Raw genomic sequence first — 21902 nt, 5'->3', positions numbered from 1 at the left:
GGACCTGCGTGCTCTGGCCCAGCCTAAGGACATATCACAGGCTCCCACTTCTGGCTGGAGATGAACCAGTCCCGGCCACTAACCCCCAAAACTGCCAAGGGGGGTTGATAGTCACACCCCCAACCCGTGGGTGCCACTCCTCAGAAAGCAGCAGCTGAGCCCCACCCATGGCAGTGAGCCTTGTTCCTTAGGCCGGTTCTCAAGGGAGAGGCAGTGGCTAGACCAGTTTTAAAGGCCCGCTCTCTCCCTGGCTATGGCCTTGATCCCCAGCCAACACCTACCCAGCAAGGGAAGGGGCGGAGGTGGGGTGCTGTGGCCTGGCACTGCAGACAGACAGAGGGGCAAAAGGGAAGGGCAGGAGGAGGCAGTTCCCTGGGGAACTGGGCCGGCCCCACCTCTCAGCCTGAGGAGTTGGCTGATGATAAAGCCCTAGGAGCTAAGTGTTCACCTGGGCGCTGGGGGAGGGGGGGGGAGAGAAGGGGGGTGCGGGGTAGGAGTGTAACTAGCAGAGCCAGCACTTCAGCAGAGGCCAGGTTCCCAGCTCCAGCTCTTCTAGGACGGTCTTGCTGTAAAGCCCTGGACAAATCATTTTAGCCACCTGGGCCTCAAATGCCTCACCTGCTTATTAAAAATTTTAAAATCTCAGGAAAAACTGAAGGTCTGCTCCAGAGTAAAGGAGACACAGGGCCTGACCACTGAGTATGCGTGATCCTTGGGTTTTCTCCTACACAGGAGGGTGTGACAAGGGGCGAAGTCTGAATGAGGTCTGTAAGCAGTGCTGTCAGTGTTGAGGTCTGCAGACCGAGTCCGCCGTGGTGGTGTGCCCATGCTAACTTCCTGACGTGGACCAATGCACTGTGGTTATTTATGTGGATTTTACAAAGCCCACCCTCAAGTATTCCAAAGTAAAGGGCACCACCGTCCGCTACATACTTTCAAATAGTTCAAAAAAAAATTATAAAGAGATAGAAAAGAATAAAGTGAATGTAGTAAAATGTTACTTTTGGGGAATCTGAGTGAAGAGACTTCTTTGTACTTTCCTTGCAACTTTTCTGAAACTCTGAAATTATGCCCCCCACCCCCAATTTTTTTTTTTTTTTTTTAAGAGTTACGTTACTAGGCCCTGGCCAGTGTGGCTCAGCTGCTTGGAGCCTCGCCATGCACACCCAAAGGCTGCGCACTGATCCCCGGTCAGGACACGCAGGAAGGCAACCCATCAGTGTTCTCTCGCACATGGATGTCCTCAGGTGAGGATTTTTAAAAAGTTACCTTGTGGGTGATCTCTAAGACTCTCCCAGTTTCTGTGAAACGGGGACCTTATCTGCATTTAACAGATGAGGAACAGGAAGCAGATGAGGACAGCTCCCAGGCAGCAGCGGGAGGGCTCTGCAGTGCAGGGTCTCACTCAAGTCCCCTCTCCCCCAGGCCCCAGCTCTTCCAGCCAGCGAGGGACACCGCGTCCCAGACACCACACCAGGCTCTGGACCAGAACAGAAGAGCAACAGGCAAGTAAGAAAGGGGCCATCTGGCCAGCGTCCAGGCTGGCTGTGTTCAGGAGAAGCTGAGAGCCTCAGAACAGGGGGCACCCCCCCTCTTCTCCCAAGACCCCTTCCCTCCGCCGGGCACAGGAAGTCTTCCCGCTCAGCCCAGGAGGCCAGCCGAGGCTTCGGCGGCACACACACAAGCCCCGCCAGAACGCGCAGGCCCACGCGGAGCACAGCCTGGAATGACCTGGACAACCCTCCAACCAAAAGAAGCACAACATCTGGAAATCCTAAGCAAGTCTCCTAAAATCACTCCAGGGTCAAGGGGAAAAAAAAAAAAAAAAAATCACAATTACATTTATTTCCAATCTGTTTATGCTAGTTGTACTTGTTATGGTAAGTACATACTTAAAATATCATTGATATGTAAACTGATAGGAGTATAAAAATAGAGCTGTTTCCGGGGGCTGGGGGTGGGGTCGGGGAGTCACCCAGATTTGAAGATTAATATCAATGAAAACAATAACTATTAGCAGAGGAAAAAACCATGCATCTAAAAAACGTTTGTTAAATAAGAAGGAAAAAAAAAATGGAAGGTTTCAACCCAAGAAGCTAGAAAATAAAAACTAGGAAAGGCAGGAAAAAGGAATCAGTAGAGGTAAAGAGAGAAATACGTGATCAGAAAATAAAACGTAGTGGTGTTTGTAAATGGACCTAAGAGGTGGCTCTCCAAAGGACAAATACACTCTGGCAAGGACGATCATCTTAAAAAGAAAAACATCACCAAACAGCATTAGAAATGCGAAAAGGGAGGTAACCATGGCCAGTCAATGAGACCTGAAGTTCATCACTAAAAACTTTAAAAATATGGATGAAAGGACAATTTTCTAGAATAAATTATTCAAGAAGAAGTAGGAATATTGAAAATACCAATCACCAAAGAAACAGAAATTTGTCAGAGCACTACCCCCTAAACAGGGCACCAGGCTCAGTCACTGGAATTACATAATTTTCCTAGCTCATACAACAACGTGGATCTGTTTTCTTCTTTCATTTAATTCTCCCAGACCCCTCTGAGGTAAGCACTGCCTCCCCATCTTATAGACAAGGAGCCAGGGGTCCCGAAGGGCCCCGGCACTGTCTCTCAGTCACCCAGCCAGACGTGGCCAGGCCGGGACGCAGGTCCACGGCCAGACAGCTCCAGGGCGTGACCCAGGAAAGTCTGTTCCTCAGGCTCCTCCATTCCTCTGTGACCATCCGTGTTGGAGACTTCCGGCCCCTCCCTGCTTCATGTGTGGTCCCCTGGCCAGCAGCATCAGCACCACCTGAGAGCACGTTAGAAATGCAGATGCGCAGGCCCCACCCAGACCAGCCAGGGAAGCTGTATTGTAAAGAGATTCCTGCGTGATCTGGATGAACGTTAAAGCATGAGACGCACTGGTCTACCCTATAACTGTCCTCTGACATTTACAAAAGCAGTGCCTGTTTTGTTTAGAAAAACAAACAAAAAAAATCAACTTGCTAAACGATTAGAACTTGATTTGATCATATGAACATGAAAAAAAAAAAAAAAAGTCTGGCAAAATAAAACCAAAACATTAAAAAAGTAAAGGACATCGGTAGTATCTGTCAAGGTCTGGTCAACAGTCAATATGACTAATATATGAAGCTCTCATGAATTCATATTAAAAAAAATCACACAGAAGAAAAGCGGTCAAAGCAAACCAAAATATATTCACAAAGAAATGAAGATCGCAAATAAACAAAGCACTAAAAGATTTGCCAATCAAAACATTTCATGCCAGTTTTATACCAATTAAAAAGTTTTAATATAAATGTACTCTTTTGAGAACCAGGAGAGAAAAACCAATAGACATTTAAAATGTAAAAATACATGTAATTATTCTAGAAAGACCAAAATATCAACAGGAGTTCTCAGTGATAAGATTATAGACGTCTTATTTTCTCTACTTGCTCACATGAACTTCCTGATTTTTCCGCAGTGGATTTGCATTCTTTGTAATACACAACAACAACAACAACAATGTTTAACTATTTCCTGGAGTTGGATCTTATCTGAAACTTAACAGCCTTTATAGTTAGTCCCTCTTGGCCTTTCACAAGTGTCGACACCACGCCTGGCCTTTTCACAAACCACGGCAGCATTTAAGGGCCTGCCTTCTCAGTCCCCATCAAGCACTGGGAGCCCCTGGCATAGTGCTCGGCACCCCACCAGTTCTCAAACGCCAGCGGACAGAGGAATCACCTGCAGGCTGCTGGCTACAGATGCAGATCCTCAGGTCCCCCCCCCCCCCCAGATCAACCCCTGTGTCTGTGGTGGTCCCGGGACTGCCCTTGGAGAGCCCTCCTCCAATAACCCTGTGAGGCCCAGGGTGGACGCAGGAAAGGAGGAAGCCAACGGGCTCATCAATTGGGTGAGCTGAGGTCTTACGAGCTGGCAGGGGACAGCAGTCCTTCCACCCTCCCCCCGCCCCCGCCCCCTGGCCCCCGCTGTGTGCACCCACAGGCTCGACCAGCCAGTGGTCAGCTCCTCTGCTCTTTGAAAGAGGCGACAGGTGGACAGGGAGGCAGGGGTGGGAAAGGTTTTCTCCTACAGGTGAGCTGACGCCCCGAGCGGTCCAGCATCGCGGCTCCACGGCCAGAGCGCGCTCTGCTCCGGGAAACGTCACTTGGAACAACTCCACGGGATCACAGAGGTCCATCTGTCAGAGTTCCTGCTGGGCACCCCGAGGCGGCGGCTCCTCCAGAGCCGGCAGAGATGCAGCCCGGGCTGCCATGAGGGGCCCGAGGGCTTGGCCCTCCGTAGGCAGGGCCCACGGTGACGCCCCCCAGCCCCGGTGGGCACGAGGAAAGGGAGTAAGACATGGATGGGGTGGGGGCCCGACCTCTTGGGTGTATGTATCCTTGGCTCCACTATTCCCCTGGTGGGTGTAAGTAAACGAGCAGAGGAGCCAGGGGAAGTGTTTCTGCTCCTCTGCTGCCCCGAGCACCGAAGGAGAGGCGGGGCGCAGGCCACGGGCTCAATGGCTCCGTTCATGGCCCCAGTCAAACACAGCCCCGGGACACACTGAACCAGATGCTCGAGGACGAGGACGGAGGATGGCTACAGAGCGACTGGGAAGCGCCCACAGCCCACCTGTGGCTGGCATCTCTCTTACGCGCGCACAAGCCAAGTGCATCTCCTCTCCCCGCCTTCTTTCCAGGCAGGACTCCTGGCCTCTGCTTAAGAGCAGCAGGGATCCTCACATCTGCAGGCCTGTAGCCCCCATGCCCCAGAGATGAGGGGGCCCCTTGTTCGTGGGTCCAGGGGGACCCAGCCTTCCTAGGCAGGGGGAGATCTCCGTCTCCCTCCCAGCTCTGTGGCAGCAGAGACCGGGACCTGCAGGAGGGCAGGGGACAGCTCCTTCGAGAAATAGGGTCTTTCATTCCCCAATTACAAGCACCAGCTCAAAGTGCAAACACGATTAGGAGGATTAGCACACGGAGAGGAACAAAGTCCACCTAGACAGTCCCTGGGGGGGTGGGGAGGCCGCAGACTCTGAAGAGCAGGGAGAAGGAGAAAGCCGCCACCCTGGGGAAAGAAGCCCAGCCCGCAGGCCTGGAGCCAGTGCCAGCAGCCGTAGGTCTTCGCAAGCTCTGCTCAGACTTGGTGACGCCTCATCCCCAAAGAGCAGCTGCAGGTACCGGTGTGCTGCCTTCAGGCGTCTGGGAACCAGGAAGGCAGCTCTCCCTACTAGTTAGTACTAATGAGGGTTAATGACCAGTGGGCTGTCAGTCCCAGGGTAATTACGAGGCATCAGATCAGAGGGCTCCTCCCTGATGTCTGCTGTGGGCAACGCCAGGACCTTCTTTTCACTGTGGGAGCAGGGCAGGTGCCCCACCTCGGCGGCCCGGCTCACAGCCCCCAGGGCCGCTTTAGATCCTGCTCCTTGCTTGGGCCGAGGATGTCACACTGTGGAGGTGAATCAATCTCTCTCTCTCTGTCTCTCTCTCTCTCTCTCTCTCATCCGTCTGATTCCACAGCATTTATTAAAAGGATTTACTGCATCCTAGGCTTTGTGCCAGATACGGGGGAATGAAAGTGAGATGAGCACCTCAGCAACTAGGAGCTCACACCGGCTCCTGAAGTGTTGCTACGGAGGTACAGACAGGGCACTTGTGGGCTGAGGGGGAAGGGGCTGATGAGCCCACAGCTGGCATCGCAGAGCATCTGACAAGAACCAGAGGATTTCCAATATGACCTGCAGCCCCGGGTTAGAAAATGCCACAGAAAAGGTACCAGTTACGGCAGCAACAACAAAACCTGCAACATCCCAGCAATGAGTGTCGTGAGAAATGTAAGACACGTGGGAAGAAAACTATGACGGACACACAACAAGACGGGAATGAACAGAAAGATACGCTTCCCATTTCCCGGATGGAAACACTCATTATAAAGCTGCCCATTCTGCCCAAATAATCTATAAATTCCATGTGATTCCAACTGAAAAATCCAAACATTTTCCATAGAACTTGACAAGTTGTTTAAAAGCTTATTTGGAAAAGGAAGTGAAAAAGAAACACCACCACCTCCCCCCCCAAAAAAATGCTGTGGATAAAATGAGTTTTTTAGGGTTTTTAAAAAAACCAAACTGTTATATAAAAACTGTAGTAGTTAAAACAATGAAATACTGGCATAGAATCAGACAAATAATTCAATAGAAAAGAGGAAAGGCCCTAAAAAAACATGAATATATGAGTAATTATAAAATGCTTAAGGTAGAATTATAAACCTTTTGGGAAACGATTAATAGACTGGACATAATAGGCCTTGTATTTGGGGAAAATTTAATCCCTATCTTACACTATATACAAAATAACTCCCAGCTTGGAGTTCTACATATCTAAAATAAAACTATAAAGTGAAAAACTTGGGTGCCAAAATATTGAGGAATTCCAATTGCATAAAAATCAAATTTCCACATGACAGACACAATAAAAGAAAAACGAGAGGCCACAATTTTTCCAAAATAGAAGAGAGGTTAATATTGATAATATATGAGAACTTTATGAACCATTAAAATTCAATCTAATTAAAAGTGGGTAATATATGTAATATGTGATACACAGAATAAATGCAAAAATGGTTAACAGTTAAAACATTCTCAAATTCACTAATAAAGTAAGTTAAAATAATAGGAGATATCCTTTTCACTACCAAATTGGCAAAAATTAAAAACTTGGTAATACCTCATTGAGGGTAGGTGGGGCAGTAAATTTAATTGATATTATCAGATTACCTTTTGGGGCAGTGATGGCGAACCTATGACACGTGTGTCAGCACTGACACGCGTAGCCATTTCTGATGACACGCGGCCGCTCAGGCGGCCGCATGCCGAGGATGAAACATTTGCTGCTCCTGAGAATGAAACATTTGCGAAATAATGTTTTTTCCTCAAAGTGACACACTACCCGAGTTATGCTCAGTTTTTTGGCGAAGTTTGACACACCAAGCTCAAAAGGTTGCCCATCATTGTTTTGGGGGGGTCATTTGATAATGTCAATTGAAATTTCATTTGTATGATTTTGTCCTACACAAATATTTAAACAAATAACCAAAAAATTTTATAAACTACCACATCATTTATAATGGCAAAATACAGAAACTGTAAATGTCCATCAACAGGAAACAAATTACAATAAACTTATAAAACGAAAGACTCCACAGCCATTTAAAAGGCCAAGATAGATACTGACAGGGAAAGATGTCCCCCACATACTAATGAGCAGGAAAAAGAATACCAAACCTGCAAAGTATGGTACAAACACATTTGTGTGGGAAAGATAGTTCATGTACTCACTTTAAAGTCTGTAAAGATATGTACAAATTGTTCATAGAGATTACACTGGGATGGAGAAGAAAGGGGGATTTTTTGGTTTCCAATTTATATACTTTTATATTGTTTTATTTCTTTTTTTTAAATATATTTTATTATTTTTCACAGAGAGGAAGAGAGAGGGATAGAGAGTTAGAAACATCGATGATAGAGAAACATCGATCAGCTGCCTCTTGCACACCCCCTACTGGGGATGTGCCTGCAACCAAGGTACATGCCCTTGACCGGAATCGAACCTGGGACCTTTCAGTCCGCAGGCCGACGCTCTATCCACTGAGCCAAACCAGTTTCGGCTTGTTTGATTTCTTTAAATGGGCAAGTATTACTTTTATTTAAAGCCCCAAATTTTCTTTTCCATTTTGGAAAATAAAAAAAGAAGAATATTGCGATGGGTTTCTAAGTTGAACTCAAAGTCCATCCCTTCTCTCTCCCCCTGCCCCATACCCTCCCCCTGGCCTTTGCTGCTCTTTATGGAGTCAAGATAAAGGGTAGAAGATAAAGGGTAAAAATATCTACCCCCCGCCCCCGGGGTGCTGCACATGCTCCCTTGAGTGTGACCCCTGAGTCAAGTCATTTCTCTGCTGGCTCAAACACGTTCAGGATGGGGTGCAGAGGGTGCCCCGCACACTCACCAGGTCCTGCTGGACCAGAGAGGGGAGGCTGTGCCTTCCTAATTGGGACTGCTGTTGCCCTACACCAGTGGTCGGCAAACTGCGGCTCTCGAGCCACATGCGGCTCTTTGGCCCCTTGAGTGTGTCTCTTCCACAAAACACCACGGCCTGGGCGAGTCTATGTTGAAGAAGTGGCGTTAGAAGAAGTTTAAGTTTAAAAAATGTGGCTCTCAAAAGAAATTTCAATCGTTGTACTGTTGATATTTGGCTCTGTTGACTAATGAGTTTGCCGACCACTGATGTGGGGGAAAGTAGGCCCCCGCGCAGCAAGACTCCATTTTTATACCCAGCACAGGACAAATGCACGCACGCAGAGAACTGAGTCTGGAGAGGTGCTCTGGGTACGAGTAGTTAACTGGGTTGTGAAACTCCCGGCAAATTCCTCCCCCTCTGTCCATTTCTATTTCCTAATTTTCCCAAAGAATGTGTCCTATCTGTATACTCAAAAGAGAGAATAAAAAGCCAAAAAAAAAAAAAAAAATGAAACAGATGTCTGGATTTAGCCAAGAGGGCTGGCAAGCCTACAGGCCAAGGAGGAAGAGGAACTAAAGGTGACGGGGAAGAGGGGACCCCCAGGCAGGGCTTGCAGGAGTCCTCTGTCCTGCACCGTACATCGGCGAAACCTACTCAGCTTTAAGAAACACCCGCACGCGTGTGGGAGGAAGCTCCTGGCGGAGGCCAAGCTGAAGGCCTGTGGGCCCCGAACCAGCACACAGGGCTGTACTAGGCATAGCCGGACCTGACTTTGCCCAAGGGCCGTGGGAATGCTGGACTACGGGAACGGAGTGAGGGTACTCATTTCTCCATCCAGGTGCTGGTGACACAGGCGTGCTTACTTTGTGAAAACTCGCCGAGCTGTACATAGGGGGTGCTCAGTTTTCTCATAATTAAAAACCGAGAGGAGAACACGGAGTTTCTGTCATCTGCTAACAGACGTACCCTCACATTCTGGTCTGAATAAATCTGAACTCGTGGATCAGCCCCGTGGAACAGGACATTCAACCCAGCCTTGTGCCTGACACATCTCACTGTCTTAATTTTTCCAGGCTCGGGATGGATGATCACTAAAATGATCAATGGATGAGAAAAAAATTCTGCGGCAAGCCCAGGATGAGGGCAGTGACTTCTCACCCCGAAGGCCACTCACGTCACCCGGGGAGCTTCGAAGAATGCTGGGGCCCACGCTCCGCTCCAGACCAATTACATCCGACTCTCTATACGCTCTTTCTTAAAAAACTCCCGGATGATTTTCAGATGCAGCGGGACCGAAAACCACTCAACTAGTTGAACCAGCGGGCCTGGCCGCTGGAAACGCTCTAGGCGAGTGGAAGCTTGCGTGGTCCCTGCCCGTCCTGGTGGAGGCGGTAGGCTGGGAGCTCGTGTTCAGGGCTGAAGTGCCCTGGCAACCACGCCGTCCTCCTCCCCCTCTCTCTTCCCAGACAGAGACCCCATGGGGGATGCGGCCCTCGAGCGGAGGAAGCGGCCTCTGAGAGGGAGGGGGAGGGGGAGGGCTTCCCTGGGGTTGGGCACCGAACCGAGGGCTCTGGCTCCCAGCGGGGGTTGGGGCCGCTCTGGACCACTTGCCAGTACAACCCCAAGGCATACACGGCTCCAACCACACAACCCCAGAGCTAAGCCCTAACTACTACCCAGGGTCCAAATGACACCACTGGGAACCCACAGCCAGAAAACAGGAAACCGAGGAGAAATAATAGTGGGAAGACAGCCCACAGGGCAGAGGTCGGCGGAGCTCAATCATCAGGTGGCACCTGGCTCAGGGACAAGGGGCAGGGCCAGTGAGGAGGCGGGTGCCACACGGCCCACCTGCCCACAGCTTCCAACACGGATCTCTGGGGTCTCCACGCCACCCTCACCCTGCACCCACTCTACGTGACAGGAACCCCGGGTCTGACGCCACGGCTGGCTCTCCTGGCCCAGCAGCCCCACGGCATTTGCACACACTTCTAGATGATTCTGACACAAGGAGCCCTTGGCCCACATCCCACAAAGCAGTGCCCTCAGGGGACGTCTCTGCTCAGCCTAGAACGTAGCCAAGCTCAAAGCAAGAGGGGAGAGGGTGGGGATGGGCTGAGGCCGTGGAGTATCCTAGGATAGAGAGCCCAGAGAGAGAAGAGAGGGATCATAGTGCTGGGAAAACGGGGGGGGGGGGGGGCGAGGAAGGGGGGAAGGCAGCATCTCTTGGGCACAGCCTCCAACACTCCACTGAAAATCCATTTCTGTGTCCCCCCCAGAGCGCAGTGTGTAGGGCAACAGTGAACCCAATTGGGAAGGCACAGTCTGCCCTCTCTGGGTCCAACAGAGCCTGCTGCAGTCAGGGGGGACCCTCTGCACCCCATCCCAAATTTATTCAAGCCAGCAGAGACGTGATTTGGCCCAGGGGTCCCCCCACGGGAGAAGGTGTGGTAGAGAGGGTCTGTCTGGGCCCAGCCTGGCCCTCAGCCCGAACCCATCCGGGGCGCCTGCCTCTCTCTAGTTCTTCCCTCCTCTGCAGAGCGGCCGGCAGGAATCCGAGAGGGGCCTTCCTGAGGCACAGGAAGGTGGACTGGCAGGAACCGGCTCCTTCTATAAACTCTATCGGCTTAGCAGGGCTGGGACCCAAGGCGCAGCCTGAGAGGAGGGGGATGTTGTGGGGGGCGGGGGGCGGGTATCGATGCTTCAGAGAAAGCAAAGCAGGAAAACAGTCAACAGGACAGGGAGTTTAGGAGCTCGCTGTCAGGGACAAGTTGCAAACCTTTTCAATGTCTTTGTTTCCCTCCGCAAAGCCCATGGGGTTAGGATTACACTGAAGAAATGCTTGGAGGCGGGGCTGAGAAATCCAATTACTTAAGCACCAAGGGCACAAGAGTTCCAGGCCACGGAGGTAACCAGGACTTACTCAGACCCTAATCTTACTTGGGCTGTCTGCCTCTTAAGGACTATTTCTGTGGCAAGTCTGTTACCTACCCCTTGCCCACCCACCCCCAATTCTCCTCTAAGGTGAGGTAGCCAGGGTGGAAGGAAATTAGGTTTTGTGGTGTGTTTTTTTTTTGTCCAATCGTTAGCATCTTAAATAAGATCCTCCAGCGGAAAAAACTTCCTTGGGGGGAGGTAAAGTAGGAAGAAGATGCACAAACTCATACCGTCAAAAACACTGCGATGATGTCTGTCCTGACAGACACCCGGGCAGTGTGTGATCAGCCTCAGAGAAAAGAGGCTCTGCCTCTAGATCACGGGGCGCCACTGAACGGCGAAGCCTCGGCACCGGGCAGGGCCCACGGCGCCCGCATCTACCTGAGAACTGGCCCCCCCTTAACTGTCCCCTCCCCCTACGTCACGCAGTTTACACACACACACACACACACACACACACACACACACACACACACAGGCCTGCCCCTTCAGGGGGCTGCGCAGGCTCTGACGCTTCTCCATCGCGATCGGAGACAGGCAGAGAGGAAAGGGCCGACCGACGGGGCATCCTTCCCTAACAAGCTGAGACGCAAGAAACTCTTCTGAGGGACTCGGACCGAGCCGCTGGGACGGAGCCGCTGGGACGGAGCCGCTGGGATGGCGAGCCTCTGCTCTTCCCAGCGCTGCTCTGTCCCCAAGATGGACAGGACCGGAGGGAGGGGAAGTCGTGTCCAGGAAGGGGTGGAGTGGTCAAAACAGAGACCCTCTAAGGTAATGCTGTGCGGGGTGGGCCCGTACACTGTGCACCACCCCCCGCCCCCCCACAACACAGACCCGGGAACCCGCAGTGAGCTGCATCGCAGCGCCAGAGCGCGCCCGGCACGGCCCGCCTCCTTCCCTGGCTCACAGGCCGGTCTGGGTGGTGCTGAACTCTCAAGCCGCGCGTGGTGCAAGCCGCGAAACTACGTGTACAAAGCGGGACTGTGTGTCACTCTGCAACGTTTTGGAAATTAGGAAACACAACACCACCACCACCTGCCACATTTAGTTTGAGAAGAACGAACTTTGGAAGGCAACCCCTTCATTCTACAGAGGAAACTGAAGACCAGGGACATTAAGGGACTCCCCTCACAACCAATGACAGAGCCCGAGTCACAGATTTGGGAACAGAGAGGAAAAGAAACAGGACAACTGCCCTTTCTTGTCCTCCTCACCTCAGCCGAGGTCTCCCTCCCCGAGTTCCCGCTCCCAGAGCCGCCCAATGCGCAGAAGGCCGTTGTGGATTCCAGGGGACGTGCCCGGCGCGGTATTCCTATCCAGCCTTTTCTCCACCTCGAACCCAACACGTCTGAAGCCAACACTTTCCTTTCAAAACTACGCTCCCTTCCCAGCTACTCCACGTCTCACCCACTAGTCTGATCTGTAACTGCCAGGTCCCAGAGATGCCAGTTTATTGAAACCGGGGCTGGCATGTGGACTCTTCCCTCAAAGCCCCTGGAGGGCCACTGAGCCAGTGATACAAGCAAAGGCACAGAGCCAGGCACAGCTGGGGGCGAGGGTGTGGTCTGCCAGGTGCAGGTTCACAGCCCCAAACGCTGACCCAAAAGCCTTCGCTGTATGAAAAACAGAAACTGCCCATGCTGGTTTGCCCACACGGAGTTGATGAGCTTAGGTGGTTTAGCCAATGTCTCTTGCTTCTAGTGATACTGTGAAGACCAAGTAACAATGATTTCTCTTTATTTTTCAGGACCCAGTACTGTCCCTGGAACATAGTAAATGCTCAGTAAGCGTTGGAAGACAAAGGCAGGGAGAAAGGGAGGGAAAGCGAATGGGGTCACAGTCCTGGACAGCAGGATGATTTCTAGATTCTAACCGTCGGAGCCACCCCTGTTCCCTAGCTACCCGAAGGCTTCCTATTCTAACCCACGAGGAAGCCGCCGCCTCCTCAGACGCTGCAGACATGCTGGGAACAAAGGGGGAGCCCTCGGCTGCCTGCCAGATGCTCAAGTGTGAGAGGAAGCGAGGCCCGCGAGGTCAGGGTGGGAAAGAGGACTGGAGAGGACTGGGAGACCCAAAGCTGAGCCAAACCAAAGCCCCTCCCACACTCCCTGCCCCCACCCCCAGCCAGCGGAACCACGTGCTACAGCCTGGGCGGGGGGGGGGGGGGGGGGGGTAGGGGGGGGCAGGAATGGGAGGGGACCTGGCAAGACCACAAAGACCATTTCTAGCAGAAACGTCCATCTGCAGCTGGAGGGAGCCCAGGGCCAGGCCCCTCCTCAGCAAGCCAGCAGGAGGGCTGCAGGAGCCCTGCGGTGAGCCCTGTGGGCACTCGGGGGTGCAGCAGGCTCCCCGGGGCCCACTCACCTGTCCATCCTGTCAAGTCCTCTCTCCCCCGGGAGGTTCAAGAGTTACCAGTTCAGTCACCAAGGAGGAGGAGCTGAGCCCTGGGACTCTAACTCCAGTTCTCGTTATCATTTAGGAAGCCCCCTCTCTCCCTCTCTGTCCTCAAACTCGGAAAATCCTCTTGGTTGGCTGGTTTCCCGCTCTAGCCTGACATGCTCACCTGCCGCCGTATCTCCCCAAGTTCACACCGCACCTCCGAGATCAAGGGAAGAGCAGGCAAAGCGGGCAAGAGACCAGGAGGAGTCACCCACGGTGTGTGGAAAGTCGAGGATGGCGGCTTCTCAACAAAGGGGCATTTCTGCAGTGGTCAAAAGCAGAGACCGAAGGCAGAGATCCCGGGCACAGTCCCAAAATAGTTTCCAGACATCTTCAGCCAACTGAGGATTCCCAGGGGGCAGCGCGTGGGAGCAGCGTGGGAGCCCGAGAGCCGGGCAGCATGGTGCTCTCGGCACTGGGCACTCACTCCTGTCCAGGCTGCCAAGGAGGAGGCGGCAGCAACAGTGTGTGCTCTGGCATGTTCCTTCGCACATCATGGGTAGACACGTAACACACCAGACAGTACAGTCAGTGACAACTTGTGTTTATCAAGCTCAGCGCTGCACACCCTACATCCTGGATCTTCTTGAAACCCTGGCAGGACACCACACACAGCAGATGAGCATCTTCCCACTGGCTCCCGAATACCCTTCACCCCCGGGACTCCCCCAGCCTGCACCCATCCCATGGGGACAGGCTGGGGCACAGGACAAGGGGGTGGGGGGGGGGGTCTCACAGAGTCTTGGTCTGATCTCAGAATGAGCTCACGCAGCAGACAGCTTCCTACACCATGACCTGCTGATGGAAGAGGATCTGGCCAAACTGCCTCGTCCGGGGCACCAAACTGGTCACCCAAGGAAAGTCAGGGCAGGGGGCTCAGATCCCCGTGCTTGCTGGCAGTGCCCAAGGCGGGCCGAGAGAAAACGGCCATTCTCCAATGACACAGAACTCAATAACAGCAAGCACAGACACCACCTCGAGGCTTTAAAAACACAGTCAGCTCGGGCTCCACCCTGAGAAGGGGGAAAGACAGAGGCACATGAAGGGCTTTCTCTGGTTTTCCAAGTAGCCCTGCCCCATGCCCACAACATTAAGGGTCACGGTGCTGGGCCCGCAGAATGCAGCAGGGAGAAATGGAGAGCACACTTGGAAAGAGAAGCCACTGGGAGGCGAGGCCGGAGGGAGGGAGGGAGGGAGGGGGCGCCTTCAGGAGTAAACAAACCTGCCAGCAGTCCTTCCTCCCAGCAGAGAGGGAAGCTCCGGCTGAGAGGGCTGAGCGCCACCGAGGAGGGAGGGAGCTGCCCCCTCCCTGAGCCCATCTGTCCTCATCCCCTTGTCCCGCTGTCCCCAGGGTGGGGGGCCGAACAGGTGCACTCCATGCCCACAGACCTCAACAGCACAGTCCCCAGTCAAGCAGCGTGAGGCCAGGGGAGGAAGTGGAGGTGGAACCTGGGGGTGAGCTCACGCTTTCTCCTCCCCACCCACAGCATCGCCAGTATCAACCACCCTCTGCTTGCCTCAGGGGCCTCCCACGGTCTGGTCCCCGGTGATCGCCCACTCCTCCCAGCCTCCCCAAGGCATGCCCAGCTCCCCGGCGGAGCCAATGCCACCTGGCTGTCTCCTGCCCCCAGAAGCTGCTCCAGAAACAAAATTCTTGCCCTCCCCCAAGTACTTCCTTGCCTCAAGTTCCTTGGGAAGAAGCCAAGGAACCACCCTGGCTTCTGATCCTCCCTGCAGCCTCACCCAGGAGCCCCCATCCCACGTGGGGAAGCACAGCCCCTCCCTGCCAGTGTCCCCACCCAGGCAGGGAGGCGGCACCTCCACGGAGCTTCCCACAGCTTTCCCAGGAAGCAGGAGGCGGATTTCCAGGGAGGAGCATCTGGGGACAAAGTAGATCATCCACCTGCTACCCAAGCAACCAGGTTCCCCCAGCTCCCCCACAGGCTCCAGGGGCCCAAGGGGGAAGGTGGGGTGGAGACAAGCTAGAATGGGCGCCCTCCCTCCTTAGAAAAGTCCCATCTGGTCCTGCCCCCGCCCACCTGTCCCCCAGCCTCTCTGCTCTGAACTTGAGAGACAGCCGCACGGAGTTGCCACCCGCTTTGTTTCCCCTGCCTTGGGCCAGCAGAGGATACTGCTGAGTAATCCCAAACTCTCCGTGGGTCCCCAGCCCTGACAACAGGGAGAAAGCCCGAGGAAATCTACGGATCCTGGTCCTTGTCAACCCGGGGAGGAATTTCCAGGGAGGAATACCTGTGCTTCCTAGTCATAGACCCTGCCCTGTCCCAAATACCTCAGCCCTGACCTTCAGACAGCCACGCGGAGAAGCTCAGCGCCCCTTCTCCGCTTCCTCCTCACCTGGTAACATTCCCTTCTCGGCTCCCCAGACACCAAGCCACAGAGTAACAGCAGCCTCCTGCCGGCTTCCCAGTCATGATGTTGCATCAGCCCCCACCCTACCCAAAATATCCTCACCCCCACCACCTCCTCGCCTCTCCAGCCATCTCCATGGTGACAGCAGCATGACTAATGACACCCTATCAGCTTCAGACTCAGGAGCACCATTTACCCTCCCTCTTACCCCGCCACCCCACCCAGGGATTTCTGCAGGTTGGATGCCAACCAACAGTGCCAGGGACATGCTCCAGAGAGATTTCCAGGGGTTGCATGTCTTTAAAAAAAAAACAAGCACAAACAAAACAAAACAAAACAAAACAAAAAAAAACACAGTTCGACAAACCCAATCCCAACTGCACCCAAACCATCCAGCTGAGAAAGCAAAAAGAATCCAAACAAAACCCACACAGGCCTGAGAATTCATTGGCCGCCCGCACCCCCGCCACCCCTCCCCCTCAGCGGCTGCTACACACACAGTGGGAGATTAAGGGATCACCCGAGGAGACCCTTTATTTTTATCCTCTCTCTCTCTCTCTCTCTCTCTCTCTCTCTCTCTCTCTCTCTCTCACACACACACACACACACACACACACACACACACACACAAGGTACCTTGACAGCGGCCCCTTGTCCCCAGGGCCCGGCTCCTTCACCAGCCTTTATTTCCACCTGCAAAAGAAGCCAGAGAGACAGATGAGCCAGGCTGACAGCAGGAGACACTCCAAGTCCTCCGGCTGCACCCCCAGCACCGCTGCAGGGGAAGCGGCGGGCGGGGGGGGGGGGGGGAGGCAGCCTGGGGAAGAAAGGACGGCGGGGACCATCTTCCTGCCTCCAGCTGCCGCCCAGACGCGCGGTGGAGGGGCGCGATGGCCTTCCAGTGTGTTTTTGTTTTCATCTCTCCCTTTTCCACCCTCCCCAGGTCCAGGAGGCCATTGCCCCTCCTCCTGCGCCCGGGCTGGCCTGTCCCTCCCCGCCCTGCCCGCTCTACCTCGGCCGGCCTCCCCTGGTGCATGGGCCGGCGGGCCTCCCATTATCCCCGCCGGAGCGGAGCGCACGGAGGGAGGCACTGCAGAGGAGGCGGCGGCCAGCTGCTGGCTCGGCTCCCCGCCCCGCCGCCGGCGCGGCTGGTGTGGAGGGGGCGGCGCGCTCGCCAGCCAATCCCGGAGGCCGGCCGGGCGGGGGCAGGGCCGCCGGGGGGCTGGACCTGCCCAGCCGGGAGGCGGGGGCACCTCCGAGGGAGCCGCGTCCGCTGCGGCCCAGGCCCGCTGCCTTTCCCAGGCAGGCCGGGGATCCCGGGCACCTCGCCTCCTCCTAGCAGGGGACCCCGAAGGTCAATACCAGCGGCATCCTCTGCGTCTCTAGGGTCAAATGGCAGACCCCGCCTGGGGTCCGGCCGCAGCTGGCGGGACTTCCTCTCCCACCTCCGGGGTCTCCCCCCCCAGGACACCAGCCTCACGCAGTGCCCGCGCTGCAAGAGCTCGAGGAGCAATAGCCCCTCCGATCTTCAAAGAGAAAAGGAAGCCTCCACGGTATGAACCTTCACCCCACTTTGCAGATAAGAAAACAAGGCAAGCCCAGGGAAGTAACTTACCCAAGGCGACACAGCCAGAAGGCAGCGGAGCTGGGACTCCGGGCCAGGCCGGTCTGGCTTTGAATACCAGGCCCTGAACCGTATGCAGCCCTGCTCCTCCCTCCAGCGCCCACCTCGGAAAACAGACTTCTGGAAGCCCACACTGGCTGTGGCTCAAAGCCTCCCCATGCCAGCCTGGCCCTCCCCTTGCAAACACCCACACCCCTCACCCTAGGATGGCTCATCCCTATGGCTGATTATACATGCCCCCCTCCCCCCCAATCCAGATAGCCTCCCCATCACCACCACCACTCCGGGATACTTTCTCCTCTCCTAGAAGGGCCACAGGAAGTACTCCCCCCCGCCCCCCAGCCCTCGTCCCCGCATCAGGGCTTCCCATCCCTGGGAAAGGCTGAGGACCCCGAAGCAATGGCCTCCAGTTCCCAGCTCTGAGCCTTTGAAAGCTGCAATGCCCAGGACACCAAGGGCAGAACAGAGCGGGGAGAGGACGGCCCCGCACTCCACTCCTGGATTTAATCCCTGGCATCCCTGGGCACGTCCTGCCCTATCCCCTCCCCTCCCTGTAGCTGAACCCCCAGCGCCCCCACCTCCCAGGGAGGGGCCATCACAGACTCTGGTCCTCGCGTATCTGCGAGGACTCTGTGCAGACACGCAGCGCACCCCTGCACGCTGTGGGCTGTGGGCGCTGCCAGCCACTCTCGCTCCGTTTCCGGGAGAACTCGTTCTGCGCTGCTTCTTGCCTCACAGATGAAGCAGCGAAGGTCGGAGAACAGCGACTCGGGCTCGTTAGATGGTGCGACAGCTGTTCCGCGGGACGTGCTCCTCTACCAGGTCTCCCACAGCTGCCCCACTGCTGCCCCTGCCTGGTGCCCCGTGGGGGTACTCGGCTGGGAGGAGCTGCCTTCGGAGGGACAGCAAAGCTCCCATCTGGTGAGGAGATCCCAGGAGGCGCGGGGCCCACACCTTCATCACCCCTGGGGACAAAGGGCAGCACCGCCGGGCTCCTCTCCAGGGCAAGGGACAAGGCAGGGCAAGGAGCAGTGTCCTGAGTCGTGGTTCAAGAAGGGAAAACGGGGCGTCTGCACCCCGCAGCGCTTAACATGGCCAGGCCAAGAGAAGCCCCGCCTTTATCCCGGTCCCCAAAACCCTGGCCCACCTACCCACTCCACACACAGCCTGCGTGCTGCTGGGATAGTAACAATTAATGCTGTTGCTGCTGCGGCTGCCACAGTTTATCAAGCCCCTGCTACGTACCAGGCTCTGTGCCAACCGTGCCAGTAGGAGCATCTCATTTGAATTGCTCCACACACAACCCTGTCTCTGATGGGGAAACGGACTCAGACACAGACGCTGATGATTTGCCCACAGAGCACACAGCGGGTGAGTGGTAGGCTAGAATTCCAATCCAGGCCTTTCTCCTCCCAGTCCTCTAACCCCTCCACCCTCTCTCTCTGCCAACCCCAGGAAAACGCAAAGAGGGATGGGGTCACTTGACCTCAACCACTTCCCTTTCAGCCGGGGGTCCTCAAACTTTTTAAACAGGGGGCCAGTTCACTGTCCCTCAGACCGTTGGAGGGCCGGACTATAGTTAAAAAAAAAAAAAACTATGAGCAAATTCCTATGCACGCTGCACATATCTTATTTTGAAGTTAAAAAAAACACAAAACGGCAAAAACACCCGCACGCGGCCCGGCCCGCGGGCCGTAGTTTGAGGGCGCCTGCTTTAAGCCGTGGTCTGAGAATAGAATCGGAGACTTCGAGATGCTGCTGCGCGCCCGGGTTCCCCACCCCCGTCCCCCACGTGGTGCAAGGAGCGCGGCTCAGTCTGAAAGTTGCTGTCCCTCCGCCACTTTCCCAGCTCATCCAGCCTCTGTGAGCATCACCCCCTTCTCCCGGGGCCTTCGCCGAGCAGCGCACCAATCACAACCAAGTTCAGTTATTTATTTACACGGCCGTCTTCCCCACGTGGGCGGGGGCCCTGTCTTCCCCACTTCACTAGGCTCTGCACAGAGCTGGAATGTGCTGAGCGGAGTTTCTAGCAAGGAGGGAGGAAAGGTAGGGGGCTGGGCGACACGGAGGCCTCTCTCCTGGTTGGCTTTCTCTCCGAGATCCCCGGAGTCAGAGGGACACCTCCTCTCCTGGGAGGGCAGGACCTGCCACCACTAAACTAGAGCCGAGTCTCAGCCTGTTCAGCCCAGCCCACATGTTCCTCACCAGCCTGCAGGAGCCGCCCACCCCCCATTGCTAACTCCGTCCCACCTCCTGCCGACACCCCAAGAGGAGCCCATGGCCCCTGAGGAGGCCACCTGCTCCCATCTCCGCCCCACCCTGGCCTCTTGCCTTTTCTGAGGCATCTGGAATGCCAGGACTCCAGCAAAGTCAGTCTCCACGGCCAACCTGTCCCATCTCCATCTGCCCCCTTTCTTCATTTGCAGCTTCACCGTGACTGGCCCAGAGGTGCTTGGGACCCTTTTGTATGGTGTCCCCGTACACCTACCATCATGACCTCTAGTCCCCACTGCACTCCCGGCGGGAGGAATGGGGCCACAGTCCTCACCAGGGAGAGGTGAATGAATTCACTCACTCAGAACACACAAACCCCTCCTCCCCCCGCCACAGTGAGACCCTCAGGAACACGGATCGCCACGGGCCAGAACCACACAGATACAGAGAGACTAGTGAATGGGAACACATTCAGACACAGACCAAGCGCCAAACCCATGCCAGGCCCCATACTTGGAGCAAACTGAACCATCTCTTATTTAACCCTCAAAACCAACCAATGAGACAGGAATTATTCATGCCCATTCTAGAGATGGAGAAACCGAGATACAGAGAGGCTAAGCACCTTGCCCGAATTCTCACAGCTAGAAGAGGACGAAGCAGGGCTCTGGATTCGTAGCTGTACAGTCAGTGCTGCTCTGTGTAGCCCTGGGATTTTCATATCCACCTACCTCTTCCAGGGGCAGTGGGTCGGCATCCTTCTCCTCCCAGGCCATGGCTGTGTCCTGAATGAGGTCACTCCCCACAAAGCTTCATTTCAAAGCTCAGTACAAGCCCACTTCCTCCAGGAAGCCTTCTCAGGTTACCACGGTGCTCTGCCAGCCGACAGCACTTCTAATGTTTCTCCTCTGACACTCGGCACTGCTATTTGTCTCTCTGCGTGTCCTGCCTCTCCAACCAGAAGGGCTGGAGTCGGGCCTCTGCAAAGCCCCTGCGGGGTTTTATCCCGCATTCCACACACCGGAGGCACGTGGCACTGACTGTGGGGGAAGTCTGTGACCTTCTTCCCTTCCTTCTTCATCACACAAAGGATCCTGCCAAAGAACCCCAACACCCCCTCCACCTTCGGAACCTATGTTTAAAGTCCTTGGTGTCCACGCATCCATTTCCACCCAAGTAATTGCAGCCCATCACACACATCATCCCCTATATTTGAAACTCTCCGTGGTTGTCATGGGAACTGCCTTTGCCTTCATTCACTGATCAGGCCTCACAATTAGCTTTGGCAGCGGAAGTCTGTGTCAACAGGAATCTCAGGAGGGAGGAGGAGGAGGAGGAGGAGGAGGAGGAGGAGGAGGAGGAGGAGAGCGGCAGCGATAGAAGAAAAGGCGCTCCTCCTTGGAGATGCAGCAGAACCAGACAGAATCCAGGCACCCAGCAACGTCCACGGGAAAAGAGTCAGAGCCCGCCGGCAACGCCGCCTGCACGCGTCGCTACCAACCAACAGAACGCACCGGGGCTGCCAGGCAGCAGTCGCGGCTCTGCCCAAACTCCGCATGCCCTCCTAGATGCCTGTGAGGAGGACTAGGGTCTATGAAACTCGTTAGGGTCTCCCCACCCCACATTCAGCAGCCTGGGACCAACTGTTCCAGAGCCCAAGGCAGTAACCCCGGACCTTGAGAGGTGGGACGGGAACGCGGAGGGGTTCAGAAACCTGGGAGCGGCCTCTCGGGGAAAACTTCCAAGGAGAATTGCGTCCTTCCACACCCCTGCCGCCAGGGACGAGCCTTCAAGCATTCGGGCAGCATCTCCACGCCTCGGGCTCAGAGGAGAGTCCTCCCTCCTCCTGGGAGTCTCCCCACCCCAATCCTTCGCATATCGCTGTCCCGAAACTCTCAAAACAGGTCCCTTCCCTTTTCCCACTGGGCGCTCTGGGCCCAGAGATGACTGAAGTCTGGGCTCTGCCCTCAGGGCATCCCTCCCTGTCGCCCTACCGACCTGCACTGTAATTATTTGCTTCCACGCGCACCTCCCTCCACAGCCTGTGAGCTCATCAGGGACAGAGTACACGCTGCCTCCCCTTTCCCCGTAGCGCAGGCTCAGCCGCAGCCTTGCACACAGCCGGTCCCGGGCGACTGAGACCGGGAAAGCAGCTCACAGGTCTGCAAGTTAAAGCAGATGAGGTCCCGCCCCGGGAAACTGAAGCGACGCCGGAGAGAGGAGCTGCCCGCCCCCGGCACAGGGGCCAGTGCTCCCCTCCACCCGATGGCTGCCCGTCCTGCAGCGAGAACAC

The 21902-nt window shown here is 55.1% G+C and overlaps 1 protein-coding gene across 2 annotated transcripts in view; it reads right to left on the bottom strand.

The window, feature by feature from the left end:
• Window positions 1-21902, bottom strand: part of TET3 (tet methylcytosine dioxygenase 3) — an 87492-nt gene that overhangs the window by 54876 nt on the left and 10714 nt on the right. Inside the window, exons 1-2 of one of the 2 annotated variants that reach the window (XM_028154370.2) lie at window positions 16784-16844; window positions 16408-16464 (exon numbers count right to left, since the gene is read on the bottom strand). In XM_028154370.2, the coding sequence (XP_028010171.2) occupies window positions 16408-16464; window positions 16784-16807 (81 nt within the window). In that variant the 5' untranslated portion in view covers window positions 16808-16844. Of the gene's footprint in view, window positions 1-16407; window positions 16465-16783; window positions 16845-21902 lie in introns of those variants that run through there. The other variant, XM_054728024.1, reaches the window with a different exon arrangement.

The sequence above is a fragment of the Eptesicus fuscus genome, chromosome 16 (assembly GCF_027574615.1).
Source record: "Eptesicus fuscus isolate TK198812 chromosome 16, DD_ASM_mEF_20220401, whole genome shotgun sequence".
Lineage (NCBI taxonomy): Eukaryota > Metazoa > Chordata > Mammalia > Chiroptera > Vespertilionidae > Eptesicus > Eptesicus fuscus.
This window is presented reverse-complemented; position numbering and strand designations above follow the sequence as displayed.